The 17,984-nt window shown below is 44.2% G+C and overlaps 1 protein-coding gene across 1 annotated transcript in view; it reads left to right on the top strand.

Annotated features, from left to right (window-relative positions):
* Positions 1-17,984, top strand: part of dmgdh (dimethylglycine dehydrogenase) — an 83,941-nt gene that overhangs the window by 26,373 nt on the left and 39,584 nt on the right. Inside the window, exons 6-8 of the mRNA XM_055631606.1 lie at positions 5,761-6,009; positions 11,566-11,764; positions 17,245-17,414. Coding sequence (XP_055487581.1) covers positions 5,761-6,009; positions 11,566-11,764; positions 17,245-17,414 — 618 coding nt within the window. The remainder of the gene's footprint in view (positions 1-5,760; positions 6,010-11,565; positions 11,765-17,244; positions 17,415-17,984) is intronic.

Here is a 17,984-nt window from a genome sequence, read left to right as displayed (position 1 = left end):
CTTTTTGGTTAGTTGGACTCAGTAAGTTGCCTCTAGTGTGTAGGGAATAGACAAGAATGTGGGATAAATATCATCTGTCCATTCCCTCCACATTACCTGACTCACTGAGTTCCTCCAGCACTTTGTGTCAGAGAGTCGTAGAGTGATACAGCGTGGAAACAGGCCCTTCGGCCCAACTTGCCCACACTGGCCAACATGTCCCAGCTACACTCGTCCCACCTGCCCACATTTGGTCCATATCCCTTCAAATCTGTCCTATCCATGTACCTGCCTAACTGTTTCTTAAATGTTGTAATAGTCTCTGCCTCAACTACCTCCTTTGGCAGCTTGTTCCATACACCCACCACCCATTGTGTGAAAAAATTACCCCTCAGCTTTATATTAAATATTTCCCCCTTCACCTTGAACCCATGTCATCTGGTCCTCGATTTCCCTACTCTGGGCAAGAGACTCTGTGCATCTACCTGATCTATTCCTCTCATGATTTTATACACCTCTATAAGATCACCTCCTCATCCTCCTGCGCTCCAAGGAATAGAGCCCCAGCCTAGTCAACCTCTCCTTATAGCTCACACCCTCTGGCAACATCTTTGTAAATCTTTTCTGTACCCTTTCCATCTTTCCTATAACATTGGTTTCAGATATAAAATGGGATTAGTATAGATGGGCAGAGAGATGAGCAAGGACATGGTGGGCTGAGGAAGTGGCTTCTGTGCTGCACAGATCCAGGAGTCTAAATGACGAGAGGGTATTCCCTTTCATGGGAGTGCCAAGAATCAGAGTGCCCGGTCTCAGAATAAGCTGAGGCTTAGTTGCCAATGCTTTCACAACCGAATTAGAACATTTCGTGGGGGTTCAAATCGCACGCTGCAGGCTTGAGGACGGAAGTGCAAGGATGATGCATTGTTAGAGGTGCAGCTTTTCGGACAAAATAATTCGCAAAGCCCTGTCTGCTCACTCAAGTGGCCATAAAAGATCCCACAGTCAGAGTTAAAAGCGGTTGTCTTGACCAATGTTTGCCTCCAAGCTCAAAGGCCTGGATAGAGTCAATGTGGAGAGGAGGGTGTTTCCACGAATGGGACAGTCTAGGACCAGAGGCCCTAGACTCGAAATAAAAGGACATGCCATTGGAAAAGAGATGAGGAGGAATTATTTTAGTCAGAGGATGGTGAATCTGCAAAATTCATTGCCACAGATGTCAGTGGAGGACAAATCAATGAATATTTTTAAGGCGGAGATTGTCAGATTCTTGATTAGTACGGGTGTCAGGGGTTATGGAGAGAAGGCAGGAGAATGGGGTTGAGAGGAATAGATAGGTCAGCCATGATTGAATGGTGGAGTAGTGGTGATGGGCCAAATGGCCTCATTCCTCTGCTATAACTTATGAACATAATCAACGTTACTAAAGAACTGATCTGATCATTATCAAATGGGAGATAGACACAAGAAGCTGGAGTAACTCAGCGGGACAGGCCGCATCTCTGGAGAGAAGGAATGGTGACGTTTTGGGTCGAGACCCTTCTTCAGACCCGAAACATCACCCATTCCTTCTCTCCAGAGATGCTGCCTGTCCCACTGAGTTACTCCAGCTTTTTGTGTCTATCTTCAGTTTAAACCAGCATCTGCAGTTCCTTCATACACATCTTTTTCTTCTTCTTGCATATGGCGTGCGCAGCCTAAAGTTGGCGGACAACTTGTTCTATTTGATCTGGTTTGATTGTGCACGCCGGTTTGATTGTATTTGTCGAAACAGGGCGGACCACGTTAAGGTTGCAATCTCCCACCCCCTTCCCACACATTATCAAATGGGACTGTCTGTGCACAAATTGGTTGTATTCCTTCTATCTTTAAGGTTGTGATTGTACTTAAAATTACTTAATTGAACATAAAACAACTTGGTCATGCTAGATCAAGGAAAGATGTTAAATCTATACATGTCTCTCTTTTCTACCATGCTGAAGAGAGTGTATCACTGCTTTCTTTGATAAGCTGAAGTATAATATTATATTGCTGTTACTAAAATGTGTCGCAACATGCAATTTATTGGTTACTTATTTATTGCCTTCAAATCCTTGAATATGTTCACACTCACTCTTCGTCTGGCAGTGCAAGAAATTGCCAGCTGTTGTTTCTGCAATGTGCTGGTGCAGGCTATCTGGAAGATGCTGAATAAGCTTCTTCCTTTTTTAAACTATCCATGCAAGCCGCTACCAGTGTACACGCGAGGGTCTGCAGTCTGCTGGGCAGTTTCATTTCTTCTCCGTTGATCGACTCCAATTACAGTCCCTTGAAAGTATTGGTGTTTTCATCCCATCAGCTACAGAGAGGGGTTGGGAAGGCTAGGGGTTTATTTATTGGAGTACAGGAGACTGAGGGGTGATATTACAGTCATAGAGTCATCCAGCGTGGAAACAGGCCCTTCAGCCCAACTTGCCCACACTGACCAACATGTGCCATGTACACTAGACCCACCTGCCTGCATTTGACCCATGTCCCTCTAAACCTATTCTATCCATGTACCTGTCTAAATGTTTTTTAAACATTGCAATAGTCCCTGCCTCAACAACCTCCTCTGGAAGCTCATTCCATATACCCACTACCCTTTGTGTAAAAAAGTTACCTATTAAATCTTTCCCCCCTCACCGTAAATCTATGTTCCCTCGTTCTTGATTCCCTTACTCTGGGCAAGTGATTCTGTGTGTCTGTCTACCCGATCTATTCCTCTCATGGTTTTGTACCTCTATAAGATCGCCATTCATCCTCCTGTGCCCCAAGGAATAGAGTCACAACCTGCTCAACCTCTCAAGCGCTGGACCTTCCTTTCTGGCCCTGCTGTCCACTGGACCTTCCCAGTGGAAACCCAAGAGAAGCTCAAAACAAAGTGTGGGGGTGAATTTTTTTGTGTGTGCATATTATCTATGCAGGTTGTGCTAGTGGGCCATTATGCTGCTGCCAGCACGGATTTCATTGTTCCGCTGCCTGTGCACGTGGCAATTAAACATTTGGTAAATGAGTGCAGTCCAAAGTCGCACTGAAAGCCAAGTCTTGCTTGGCACCAAGATTTCATCGTACCTCTACATCAACGTACTCCTCCTGCAAATGACAACCAACTTGACTGGACCTGACTGCTCTCAGTCTGCCTTGGTTGTCATCTGTCAATATTACTCTGTTTACAAGCTGCAGTGTACATCGGTTCACTGCTGTTCTTATTTGTCAGGGCAAAGGACTTTGGTATTTTATACAAAGGAAGGAATCCAAACAGCAGGAAAAAAAAAGTTCTTCATTTTTCATTGCGTTTGCTTCCTTGAGAATATATCGTCTCGAGTGGAGACTTAGATTTGTACAGCTTATGAACATTTCCATGTAGACCATTGTACTTTTCAATACTAAGTTGATTTTCCTGCAGTAGTTGATTTTATTATTACATGTACCAGGGTAAAAAGCATTTGTTACAAGCTAACCAGTCACCAGAAAGAATATACATGATTACAACTGAGCCGTCCACCATGTACAGATACATGATAAAAGGAATAGTGCAAGATAAAGTCTAGTCAAGTGTGATTAAAGGTAGGTTGAGGGACTCCAATGAGACAGATCGTAGCTCAGGACTGCTCTCTAGTTGTTCATTGGATGGTTCAGTCGCCTGCTAACAGCTGGAAAGAGACTGTACCTGAATCTGGAGGTGTGCGTTTTCATGCTTCTAAATACCTCTTGCCTGATGAAACTAGGGTGTAAGACTCGCCCTTGATTATGCCACTGGCCTTGCCGAAGCAGCGTGAAGTGTAAAAGGGAGAATGGTTTGTGTGATTGTCTGCGATTCCTTGCGGTCTTGGATGGAGCTGTTCCCAAGCCATGCTGTGATGCGTCCCGATAAAATGCTTCCTATGGCACTTGGTGTAGGAGTTGGCGGGAGTTGTTGGGGCCATGCCGAATTTCCTATGCCTTCTAAGGAAGTAGAGTCATTGGCGTGCCTTCAAATGGGGCGTATTAGTTTAGTTTAGTGCAGTGGTACAGCATGGAAACATGCCCATGGACCCACTAAGTCCACATCAATTCATGTGAGCACCAATTCTATGCAACCTCGCGTTCATGTCCACTCCATACGCACTCAGGGCAATTTCTGCCTCTCAACTTCCACCTACAAAGGTAACTCATGTTCTAAGATAAATATGTGGAACGCAACCCCCTCCCATCACTTCTTAGGCTAGGTAACAGCACACCACCACAGCTATCAGACACTGGAATCTTTACTTCGGTATGTCAGACCCCATGATATTTATATACACTGTGCCTCATAATATTTTCGACCAGCTGTGTAAATATGTTTTTGACTGATGTATAAGCTACTCACGGGCATCAAGTAGCACATTAACTGGTCTGATTATCCTGTAAAATAATAGTGTAGAGAACGCCCCATGGAAGCTTTCAGGGTCACTGGTATTCATCTACAACATGCAGCACAGGCTCAGCTTTCCTGACAAACTGAATCCCAACCTATTTCAGAAAGCAACATATAATGTGGGGGATGTGGGTGAATTTTTTCACGCTGAGGGTGCTTGGAATCTTAAAAAACACTGATGGGTGGTTGGTTAAGGCAGGTGGACTTAGTGAAACATATAAGATTAATATAAGATTATTAAGGGTTTGGACACGCAAGAGGCAGGAAACATGTTCCCGATGTTGGGGGAGTCCAGAACCAGGGGCCACAGTTTAAGAATAAGGAGTAAGCCATTTAGAACAGAGACGAGGAAACGCTTTTTCTCACAGAGAGTGGTGAGTCTGTGGAATTCTCTGCAGGTTCTCTGGATACTTTCAAGAGAGAGCTAGACAGGGCTCTTAAAGATAGCGGAGTCAGGGGATATGGGGAGAAGGCAGGAACGGGGTACTGATTGGGGATGATCAGCTGTACGAGTAACAATTTTTTTAATCACAAGTATTTTTTCACTCGTGGTCATTTTTTGCAGGGATGAAAAAACGTGATGAGTTTACCGGATGTCTCGAGTACCTACCGTTAGCATTACGAGCCGTTACGAGACGTCCACGAACTCCTACAGTCCCGCTACGGACATTCTCCGAGTTCGGATCAGGGGATCAGGGGAAAACCCGGGAGAACTCTTGAATTACCTCGTACAGTGGGACAGGGGCTTAAGGTCGCTTCCAATCCGTTTGCTCCTTGAGAATATAACTCAGGCATTTCAAATTGATCTTGAGTAGGAATTGAATTATCTATTGAACAGATCTTCACGAAAAGAGAGTGTGAGTGGGAGTGGAAGTAGTAGTATGGTTGATTCAAAGTGCGATTATAACTTTAGTGAGTGAGGATATAAAATAGGAAAAAAAAGCTTTGAATAAAAGGCCATGCAAAAGTAGAAAGAATGGTGCTGGTTCAAGAAACAAGAAGTGATACACATAAGATCAAAAGAAGATGGGTACATGGTAATATTTTTGCATATTAAAAACACAGAACTGCAGATGCTGGCATATTAAGGACACAAAATGCTGGAGTAACTCAGCGGGTCAGGCAGCATCCCCGAACAACGTGGACAGGTGACGTTTCGGGTCAGAACACTTCTACAGAAAAAGGCTTCCGATCTCAAACGTCACCTGTCCATGTTCTCCAGAGATGCTGCCTGACCCAGAGTTACTCCAGCACTTTGTGTCTTCTTTTGTGAACCAGCATCTGCAGTTCCTTGTTGCAACACATTGCTAATGTGAATGCGGGTTTGTTTGGAGTTTATATTTCCTCTGCTTTTACTGTAGGATTTTGGGCCCGTGAAGTTGGAAAGATGATCGGGTTGGATCACCCCCTTGTCCCCGTCCACCATCAGTACGTGATCACGTCAACAGTTCCAGAGGTGAAATTACTGAAACAAGAGCTTCCCGTTCTCCGTGACTTGGAGGGCTCGTACTATCTGCGTCAGGAACGCGATGGTCTTCTATTTGGTCCCTATGAAGATAAGGAGAAGATGAAGATACAGGACTCTTGGTTAAATGATGGTGTCCCAACAGGTAAAAGAGCATGTTATAGTTTGACTTAATAGTATCAGGTACACACTATATTACACACAAAAACATACACGCTATATTACACACAAACATACAATATTACATACATGAGGTGGCAGTGGAGGCCAATTCTCTGGATGCTTTCAGGAGAGAGTTAGATAGAGTTAAAGATAGCGGAGTCAAGGGATAGAAACATAGAAACATAGAAATTAGGTGCAGGAGTAGGCCATTCGGCCCTTCGAGCCTGCACCGCCATTCAATATGATCATGGCTGATCATCCAACTCAGTATCCCGTACCTGCCTTCTCTCCATACCCTCTGATCCCCTTAGCCACAAGGGCCACATCTAACTCCCTCTTAAATATAGCCAATTAACTGGCCTCGACTACCCTCTGTGGCAGAGAGTTCCAGAGATTCATCACTCTCTGTATGAAAAAAGTTCTTCTCATCTCGGTTTTAAAGGATTTCCCCCTGATCCTTAAGCTGTGACCCCTTGTCCTGGACTTCCCCAACATCGGGAGCAATCTTCCTGCATTTAGCCTGTCCAACCCCTTAAGAATTTTGTAAATTTCTATAAGATCCCCTCTCAATCTCCTAAATTCTAGAGAGTATAAACCAAGTCTATCCAGTCCTTCTTCATAAGACAGTCCTGACATCCCAGGAATCAGTCTGGTGAACCTTCTCTGCACTCCCTCTATGGCAATAATGTCCTTCCTCAGATTTGGAGACCAAAACTGTACGCAATACTCCAGGTGTGGTCTCACCAAGACCCTGTACAACTGCAGTAGAACCTGCCTGCTCCTATACTCAAATCCTCTTGCTATGAAAGCCAACATACCATTCGCTTTCTTTACTGCCTGCTGCACCTGCATGCCTACCTTCAATGACTGGTGTACTATGACACCCAGGTCTCGCTGCATCTCCCCCTTTCCCAATCGGCCACCATTTAGATAATAGTCTGCTTTCCCGTTTTTGCCACCAAAATGGATAACCTCACATTTATCCACATTATACTGCATCTGCCAAACATTTGCCCACTCACCCAGCCTATCCAAGTCACCTTGCAGTCTCCTAGCATCCTCCTCACAGTTAACACTGCCCCCCAGATTAGTGTCATCCGCAAACTTGGAGATATTGCCTTCAATTCCCTCATTCAGATCATTAATATATATTGTAAATAGCTGGGGTCCCAGTACTGAGCCTTGCGGTACCCCACTAGTCACTGGCTGCCATTGTGAAAAGGACCCGTTTACTCCTACTCTTTGCTTCCTGTTTGCCAGCCAGTTCTCTATCCACATCAATACTGAACCCCCAATGCCGTGTGCTTTAAGTTTGTATACTAATCTCTTATGTGGGACCTTGTTGAAAGCCTTCTGGAAGTCCAGATACACCACATCCACTGGTTCTCCCCTATCCACGCTACTAGTTACATCCTCGAAAAATTCTATAAGATTCGTCAGACATGATTTACCTTTCGTAAATCCATGCTGACTTTGTCCAATGATTTCACCACTTTCCAAATGTGCTGCTATCCCATCTTTAATAACTGACTCTAGCAGTTTCCCCACTACCGATGTTAGACTAACTGGTCTGTAATTCCCCGTTTTCTCTCTCTCCCTCCCTTCTTAAAAAGTGGGGTTACATTTGCTACCCGCCAATCCTCTGGAACTACTCCAGAATCTAAAGAGTTTTGAAAGATTATTACTAATGCATCCACTATTTCTGTAGCTACTTCCTTAAGTACTCTGGGATGCAGCCTATCTGGCCCTGTGGATTTATCGGCCTTTAATCCATTCAATTTACCCAACACCACTTCCCGACTAACCTGGATTTCACTCAATTCCTCCAACTCCTTTGACCCGCGGGTCTGCTATTTCCGGCAGATTATTTATGTCTTCCTTAGTGAAGACGGAACCAAAGTAGTTATTCAATTGGTCCGCCATATCCTGGTTCCCCATGATCAACTCACCTGTTTCTGACTGCAAGGGACCTACATTTGTTTTAGCTAATCTCTTTCTTTTCACATATCTATAAAAACTTTTGCAGTCAGTTTTTATGTTCCCTGCCAGTTTTCTTTCATAATCCATTTTTCCTTTCCTAATTAAGCCCTTCGTCCGCCTCTGCTGGTCTCTGAATTTCTCCCAGTCCTCCGGTATGCTGCTTATTGTGGATGATTAGCCATGATCACATTGAATGGCGGTGCTGGCTCGAGTGGCCTACTTCTGCACCTATTGTCTATAGTCAAACATTGAAGGAGAAAAAGAACGCACATAACAGGTGTACCGTGGTGCAGCTGGTAGACCTGCAGCGTCACACCCACAGAGACTTGGGTTGGATCCTGACCTCGGGTGCTGTCTGCGTGGAGTTTGCACGTTTTCACTGTTACCATGTGGGTTTCGTCTGGGTGCTCCAGTTTGCTCCCACATCCCAAAGCGGTGGCTAATTGGCTGCTGTAAATTGCCCCTGGTATGCAGGGAATGGATGCGATAATGGGTAAACCTGCAGTTCTTGGAAATTTCAGGCCTATCTCCAAACTGCCTTTTCTTTCAAAAATCCTGGAGAAGATTGTGCACAGTCAATTAATGGCCTTTCTGGAAGAACATAATATTCTAGAAGTTTTCCAATCCGGTTTTAAGACCCTGCACAGCACCGAATCAGCCCTTTTAAGAGTTTGTAATGATAATCTTTTAGCTACTGACCTTGGTGACTGTGTTATCCTTGTGCTTTTAGATTTGACTGCTGCTTTTGACACAGTGGATCATGAAATATTGATCTCACGTTTGAAGCAGTGGGTGGGTATCAAGGGCATAGCACTGGAGTGGTTCAGGTCGTACCTGGCTGATCGAACTTTCTGTGTCAGCCTTGGGGACTCTGTATCCTCCTCTGCTCCTCTCTCGTGTGGGGTCCCACAGGGCTCAGTTCTTGGCCCTCTCCTCTTCTCTCTCTATTTGCTGCCACTTGGTTCCATACTAAGGAAGCACGGAATTTCATTCCATTTTTATGCAGACGACAGTCAGATTTATGTGCCTCTTAAAAAGAAGGATGAACGCTCTGTCGGACTGTTACTTGAGTGTCTCAACGACATAAAGGCCTGGATGGCTCTGAACTTTTTAAATTTTAATGATAAAAAGACGGAAGTAATGGTTTTTGGTGGCACCACTGGGGCCTCCCCTGTAGATCTGGGCTCCCTGGCCCAGTATATCAGACCAAGCATCACAAACCTAGGGGTTAAAGTGGACCCTGAGCTTAAATTTGACAGTCAGATCAAGGCTGTTGTTAAATCAAGCTTTTTCCATTTGAGGCAGCTGGCCAAAATAAAGCCAATTCTGTCAAGGCAGCACTTTGAGACGGTAATCCATGCCTTTGTTACCACTCGGCTGGATTACTGCAATGCACTGTATGTGGGGGTTAGTGGGTCCTCCATCGCCCGTCTCCAGATGGTACAGAATGCACTGTACGTCTTTTAACTGGCACACGTAAACATGAGCACATTTTAGCCTCACTCCACTGGTTGCCTATTCAGTTTAGGATCCATTTTAAAATTCTTCTATTTGCTTTTAAATCCCTGAATGGTCTTGCCCCGCCCTACCTATCTGAGCTTCTACACCCTTGTACACCCGCCCGCTCTCTCAGGTCAGATAATCAGCTGCCCCTGAGTGGGCCTAGAACTAAGCTGAAGCTCAGAGGGGACCGTGCCTTTGCTGTGTCGGCACCCAAATTATGGAACGATCTGCCTCTCCACATTAAACAGGCCTCTTCTCTGTGTGTTTTTAAATCACTTGTTAAAACCCATCTCTTCTCCGTGGCCTTTGATACCCAGTAAGATGTCGACTTTATTTATTTACTTGATTTAAATTCTTATTTTTTGATTGCTTTTATTCCGTGGCTTTTATTTTTACTCATGTTTTATGTCTTTTAATTTATTGTTGTATTTCATATGTAATTTTTGCGCCTCATGTGAGCTGTTATGGTGTCTGTTTATGATGTCTTGTTTATTCTTCTGTACAGCACTTTGGTCAACATTGGCTGTTTTAAAGTGCTTGACAAATAAAGTTGGTTGGATTGGATTGGATTGGACAACATAGAACTAGTGTGAATGTCGATCGATGGTTGGCATGGGCTGAAGGGCCTGTTTCCATGTTATATATATTCAAGTATGAAAAAGCACACCTCCAGATTGAGGGACAGTTTCTTCCCAGCTGTTATCTTCAATCAGACTTTACTGGACTTTATCTTGCACTAAACATTATTCTCTGTATCCTGTAGTGCAAGATAAAGTCTGATTAAAGAGTTGAGTTGAGTTTATTGTCACGTGCAAAGAGGTACAGTGAAAACCATTTTTCGTTGTGTGCTATCCAGTCAGCGAAAATGCTATTGTGTTTAAGAAGGAACTGCAGATGCTGGAAAACGAAGGTACACAAAAATGCTGGAGAAACTCAGCGGGTGCAGCAGCATCTATGGAGCGAAGGAGGCAACGTTTCGGGCCGAATAGGCAACGTTTCGGGCCGAAAATACTATGCATGATTACAACCTAGCCGTCCACAGTGCACAGATGCAGAATAAAGAGGATAACATTTAGTGCAAGGTAAAGTCCAGTAAAGTCTGATTAAAGATAGTCCGTGAGCCTCCAATGAGATAGATGGTAGGTCAGGACCTCTTTCTAGTTGGTTCAATTGCCTGATAACAGCGGGGGGAAACTGTCCCTGGATCTGGAAGTGTGCGTTTTCATACTTCTGATGATTGGATACCGATAGGACTCATCAATATGAGAGTAATCTGTGTGAAAGTAGTTAATTTTTTAACCCCGTGACATGTCAGCAGTATTCAGAGTTCCACTTATCAGCTGATCACATAGCAGCTATGCTATGATGTTTATGCTATGATGATATTCATAGCAAAAGGATTTGAGTATAGGAGCAGGGAGGTTCTACTGCAGTTGTACAGGGTCTTGGTTTGATCCACACCTGGAGTATTGCGTACAGTTTTGGTCTCTAAATCTGAGGAAAGACATTCTTGCCATAGAGGGAGTACAGAGAAGGTTCACCAGACTCATTCCTGGGATGTCAGGACTTTCATATGAAGAAAGACTGGATAGACTCGGCTTGTACTCGCTAGAATTTAGAAGATTGAGGGGGGATCTTATAGAAACTTACAAAAAACATAAGGGGTTGGACAGGCTAGATGCAGGAAGATTGTTCCCGATGTTGGAGAAGTCCAGAAAAAGGGGTCACAGTTTAAGGATAAAGGGGAAATCTTTTGGGACTGAGATGAGAAAAATATTGTTTACACAGAGAGTGGTGAATCTCTGGAATTCTCTGCCACAGAAGGTAGTTGAGGCCAGTTCATTGGCTATATTTAAGAGGGAGTTAGATGTGGCCCTTGTGGCTAAAGGGATCAGGGGGTATGGAGAGAAGGCAGGTACAGGATACTGAGTTGGATGATCAGCCATGATCATATTGAATGGCGGTGCAGGCTCGAAGGGCCGAATGGCCTACTCCTGCACCTATTTTCTATGTTTCTATGTTTACTCAAGTGTTTCTGTATCATGATCTGTTCCAGGATTTGGGAAGGAACTTTTTGAATCGGATTTGGATAGAATCATGGACAATGTCGAGTGTGCCATGGAAATGGTGCCAGTTTTGAAAAGAGCCGACATAATAAACATAATATCAGGTCCTATCACATACACACCCGATATACTTCCCATGGCTGGACCCCATCAAGGTGCGCGTAACTACTGGGTGGCCATCGGCTTTGGGTAGGTACCCTTTTCTGTTTCTTCTCGATCACCGTCACTAATATTTTCATTCATTCGTCAATGAGTTGGGACACAATGCCAAAGGTTGTCCTCTTTGGAGAAATCCTGGCACATCCGGTTTCTGTCAGATGTTAAAACCTGTCCCCGTGTATTTAAACCTCTGTGTCCATCAATAAATGCAGACCAGGAAGTAATTGCAGATGCTGGTTTATAGCGAAAATTGACAACGAATGCTGGAGTAAATCAGCGGGTCGTTGCTGGCCCTGATTTGTTCTGGTCTTTTCTCGCCTCTAGTTTATTTCATCCCTGTGACCGCGTGGGTTTCTTCCAGGAGCTCCGGTTTCCTCCCGCACCCCAAATGCGTGCGGGTTTGTAGGCATTTCCCCCAGTGCATCGGGAGTGGATGAGAAGGTGGTACCACACAGCGCGAGTGCGAACGGGTGATCGATGGTCGGCGTGGACTCGATGGGCCGAAGTGCTTGTTTCCATGCTGTATCTTTCAATCAGTTCAGTTGTTGATGGAATAACCTTCATACATGCAATGCTGAAGTTATGATCTCTCAGGGGGCCTTACACTGTCACTGACAGAATTTCATGAGACTACGGATAAAGTGACAGAAATAGTTGTCAAAGCTCAAAACGGAGTAACTGAAGTGGAAGCATTGGAAGCCCAGGTGGTTCAAGTCAGAGACACACTCACTCTAATGCATAACATGAGAAAGGCCCACGAAGCGCCGGTTGACATGTTTGATAACTGAAAATGATACAATAATCTTAACATGCTTGATATCCCAGAGAAAGCAAAGGGATTCAGCCCTCCCCGTGGAATAAGGCATCTGCAAACCCTTGCAGTTTGAAGATTGAACAGGAAGATATTTATCATACTGTCATGCATACAGTATCTTCATTTACTTTGATTTATGGGAGATTTGCTTCACTCTTCCAAACCGTTTCAGATGAATGTACGTCAAATCTTATATATGTTATTCTGATTGAAAATGCACTCTGATTGAAGATGTGTGATGCCTGCACTCCCTTGGTAAGGCCAGCAAATTGTTGTGGTGAATACCTTCATCAGGTGATTTTCTGACATGGGTGTGAGGGGCATGAGATAAAGGAAGAGGCTCAAGGGTGAAGTCAGGTGAGGGCGTGGAGATATATTTGAATCGAATATTCCCTTTTGAGATTATTCCAAGCAGCTAGAGTACTATTCAGACACTGCAGCTGAAATACTGTTTGGGCCTCTCAATATATTCACTGGCAGGCTTTTGAGAACTGTTTTTATTCATAGCCCACAAGGAGACTTGTAATTGCTAGGATGCAAAAAATCTTAGCATATCTGAGCACATAAATCTCGGCCATTACTACTTTGCACAGAAGCTTTCTGGACAGGGTGGCAGAGTGGTGCAGCGGTAGAGTTGCTGCCTTACCAGAGTCCCAGGTTTGATCCTGATCCTGACTGCAGGTGCTGTCTGTGCCACCGTGCCTCCCGTTCTTAACAATATCTAATATTGGATAGATCAGAGATTTTATCGAGCGCCTTCTGGAAGTCCGTATGACTTAAGATTAATTTCATATTAAGAAATAGTTGAGACGATTAACCCTTAAATCTTAGGACTTAACCGTTGGGGTTCAAGTGAATGATTCATTTTTGGCAGCGAATTCTAAGGGGAGCCAAACTGGAGACGTTATCTCAAATAATAAAGATGTGGAAGGTGTTAAGGCAGTCAAGGTACTAACTTAAACTAAAGCCCCTGTCCCACGATATCGAGTTCACCCAAGAGCTCATAAATGTGAGGTTATCCATTTTGGTAGAAAAAATAGGAAAACAGACTATTATCTAAATGGTGGCCGATTGGGAACGGGGGAGATGCAGCGAGACCTGGGTGTCATGGTACACCAGTCATTGAAGGTAGGCATGCAGGTGCAGCAGGCAGTAAAGAAAGCAAATGGTATGTTAGCTTTCATTGCAAAAGGATTTGAGTATAGGAGCAGAGAGGTTCTACTGCAGTTGTACAGGGTCTTGGTGAGACCACACCTCGAGTATTGCGTACAGTTTTGGTCTCCAAATCTGAGGAAGATTTTATTGCCATAGAGGGAGTGAGAGACGGTTTCACCAGACTGATTAGTGGGATGTCAGACTTTGTCTTATGAAGAAAGACTGGATAGACTTGGTTTATACTCTCTAGAATTTAGAAGATTGAGAGGGGATCTTATAGAAACTTACAAAATTCTTAAGGGGTTGGACAGGCTGAGATGCATGAAGATTATTCCCGATAATTAGGGAAGTCCCAGGACAAGGGGTCACAGCTCCAGGACAAGGGGTCACAGCTTAAGGATAAAGGGGAAATCCTTTAAAACCGAGATGAGAAGAACTTTTTTCACACAGAGAGCGGTGAATATGTGGAATTTTCTGCCATAGAAGGTAGTTGAGGCCAGTTCATTGGCTATATTTTAGAGGGAGGTAGATGTGGCCCTTGTGGCTAAGGGGATAAGGGGGTATGGAGAGAAGGCAGGTACGGGATACTGAGTTGGATGATCAGCCATGATCATATTGAATGGCGGTGCAGGCTCGAAGGGCCGAATGGCCTACTCCAGCATTTAATTTCTATGTTTCGATTTAAACTATGTCTTCTTCCGAGTTACAAAAAAAAAAATGGCATAAACTTCGTGGTAAGTACGTAGAATGTCAAGTTAGGTCACCTCGGGGATTGTCCCGTAGGGTTGCTCGTAAGCAAATGGAGGTGTTGGGTACTACCCAAACGCGGTCCAACTATAGTCCAGGTGACGAGGGGAAACTCTTGGAGAGTTTTCTGGGGTGTTGAAAATAATTCAAACGAGTTATCGCGTTTCCCTAAGTACCCGCGTTAGCATTACGAGCCGCTTGGGACATCCACCCCAAGGTCCTACGTACAAGCCCACGTAGATACTTACGAGTTAGGCTTTTTTTTTAACTCGAGAGAGCTCTTAGGGTGAACTCACATTTGGGACAGAGGCTTTAGGCTGTCCATGAACCAAGTACAGCTTTAAACTAAATCTTGGCAAAGACTTACAGAAAATACGGTTTTTACACCATCAAAGTGGAAATGGATAACAATTCATTTTTTATCATCCACATCCTTGATATGCATGGAGATATATCACCATAATTAAGATTCCCTCAACCATTGCTATCAAGGCATCTATATTGTGTAGTGCATACTCCTTCAACATCGCATGCAAATCCTTCAATGAAGTCTGGAAAGCTTCTGTGCAAATTAGCAATGGCCAAGATTCATGTACTCACATATTCTTAGAGTTGCGGTTTGATATTAATCAACTGAGTTACTGGCAGACGCAAAATGCTGGAGTAACTCAGCGGGACAGGCAGCAACTCTGGAGAGAAGGAATGGGTGACGTCACCCACTCCTCCTCCCCAGAGGTGCTGCCTGTCCCGCTGAGTTTACTCCAGCTTTTTATGTCTACCTTCGATTTAAACCAGCATCTGCAGTTCCTTCTTACACATGACAGACTGGCATATTCCTTCTGCTGGCTAATCGTTGTTTGTCAAGTTAGGTCACAAATTGGGCATTAACCTGTAGGGTTGGTACTAAGCAAATTTGAGGTGTTGGGTCTACCCAAACCCAAGTCCAAATAATAGTCCAGGTTGACGAGTTAAACATTAAGAGTTCTCTGGGATATTGACCTGGCCAGTTCAAATATTGGACAACAGAATCTAAATCCAATTTTCATTCCTAATGGACCTTGGGATCTGAAAGATATCATGCTTGTTCTCACCCCAAAGTCAGTAGGTACAAGCCCATCGGTAGATTTCTTATGATTGGGCTTTGGAATCCTCATTAGATTGCTGAGTTAGTTCAGTTCACTTTCAGTTTAGTTTACTGTCACGTGTACCGAGGTACAGCTTTTTGCTACATGCTAACCAGTCAGCAGAAAGACAATACATGATTACAATCGACCCATTTACAGTGTAAAGATTCATGATAAGGGAATAACCTTTAGTGCAAGATAAAGTCAGCAAAGTCTGATCAAGGATAGTCCAAGGGTCATCATAGAGTTACATCAACACTTTGTGTTTTGCCCCAAAGTGACCCCGGTTTCAGAATCTCTACTTAGTATCTGCTTCAGTTGGCTTGGTAAGATCTATTGAAAACAAAGTAAGATGTGCTAGCTTGCTGGAGAGACAATGGGTGTGGACTGATGGGTGAAGTACTCCATTGGGCAAGTTGCCTTTATTACATCCCCTACTGGGGAAGCCACTTTGATTCTTTCAGGGTTTTCCTTTACATTTCTTTTGTAGGTCATGTATTTAAGGAAGCAACAGGATCAGGGAAGTCATTTCTCTGGGTGGGGAAAGAAATTTGCATTGCTATCTGGCAGGTGGTAGCAAAGTCTCCAGTTAAGTGGACGTGGAGGGTGGCCGTGGGAGAATGGGGGCTGTTCCGAGGGATGCGCACCTTCGGCTCCTTACAACTTGGAGCTTGGGTTCAGATTGCCCAATCACCTACGGGGTGAAGGGGGAGACGGGAGCGTGAGGATCATTTTCCCACACAAGCCATAGGTGACTGGGCAATCTAAACCCAAGCACCAAGTTGTAAGCGGCCGAAGGTGCGCATCCCTCGGGACAGCCCCCACTCTCCCACGGCCACCCTCCGCGGGCTGCGGGTCGGGTGGAGCGGAGGTGTGGGACAATGTTCATCCCTCCACAGTGATGTGATGGATGCGGGGGTCTGGACCAATCGCTGACAAGTCCCCCCCCCCCCCACCCCCCGCAACATCATGTCCATTATTTGACTTTTCTGTTGAGCGGCAGTCGGTCCGTTGGCTTGTAGGCGGCGCCGCCTTTCGGGTAGGTGGCGTTTCGGCAGAGCGGCCATTCGGTGAGTTTGCTTTTTGGCGACGCAGCCTATCAGTTAGTTGACTTTTAGGCCTCCCGCCCTTTCGGTTAGTTGGCGTTTCGGCTTCTTTTCCTTTGGGTTATTTAGCTTCCGCTTCTTTGCTTCGGCTTCTCGTCCGTCGGCGCCACATCCGGGTACCCTCGTTTATACTGGAGATAGACACAAAATGCTGGAGTAGCTCAGCGGGACAGGCAGGGTCTCTGGAGAAAAGGAATCCATTTTGTTTTATCCAGAGATGCTGCCTGACCCGCTGAGTTTCTCCAGCATTAATGTTTATCGCATTGGCATCTACCTGACTATGGCACAGATTTCCATCAATTCCCAGCATGAGGATGCCCCAACAGTGGGTCATGAATTTCCTCACTGATATTTGGTGGAAGATTACATTGAGACATTACTGATGGCAGGGTGGTGTTGATGAAATATTTCAACCATGTTTGCCAATGAAACTGAACATGCTTTGGAAGACTCTAAAACTGAAAGGTTTTAAATGTAGCTGAGCCTGTATTAAAATCTCTGTTAAATTACCAACTGCAGTTTATAATTTATATCCTCTCAAAGAAAAGCTATTTGCACTTCCAGGTATGGAATAATTCATGCAGGTGGGATTGGAAAGTATCTTAGCGACTGGATCATGAATGGGGAACCCGATTTTGACCTGATTGAACTTGATCCCAATCGTTTTGGTAAATGGACAACGATCCAATACGCTGTGGATAAAGCAAGAGAATCATATGGATTCAACAACCTTGGTAAGAGTGATTGTTAGGATGGATACAGCTGTAGAATAAATTCATCTTTGATCATTGCTGATTTTAGTCAGAGAGGATTAAGCGTGCGTGATTACTTGTGTTACATCTGCTTTGGTTACATTCACAATTACAATAAAAACACAAATGACTGCATTGGTAAAGTCCAAGTTAGTGCAGATTTTCACTCTGCATCAAGAATTTATGAACAAGAACCGTTTAGTTGGACTTTTGACAACGTTTATTATCAAGGAATTGATAGCCAAGTGCTCTAGTTTCCTTCCACATTCCAAAGACGTGCATGTTTGTAGGTTAATTGGCTTCTGTAAATTGTCCCTCGTGTATAGGATGTGAAAGTGGCATAACATAGAACTAGTGTGAAAGGGCGATCAATTGTGGACTTGATGGGCCGAAGGGTCTATTTCCATGCTTTAGCTTCCTATTAATTCAATCAGTCATCAAACTAGTATAAATGGATGCTCAGTGCTTCAGGCCAATAGTCAATATCTAATCTTAAAAGAAATGCGATATTTATTAACAGAATCAACAACAATGTATTCGCAAATTACCTGA

Source organism: Leucoraja erinacea, chromosome 3 (genome assembly GCF_028641065.1).
Source record: "Leucoraja erinacea ecotype New England chromosome 3, Leri_hhj_1, whole genome shotgun sequence".
Lineage (NCBI taxonomy): Eukaryota > Metazoa > Chordata > Chondrichthyes > Rajiformes > Rajidae > Leucoraja > Leucoraja erinaceus.
The sequence above is the reverse complement of the archived record's forward strand: the minus strand, read 5'-3'. Positions and strand labels throughout refer to the sequence as shown.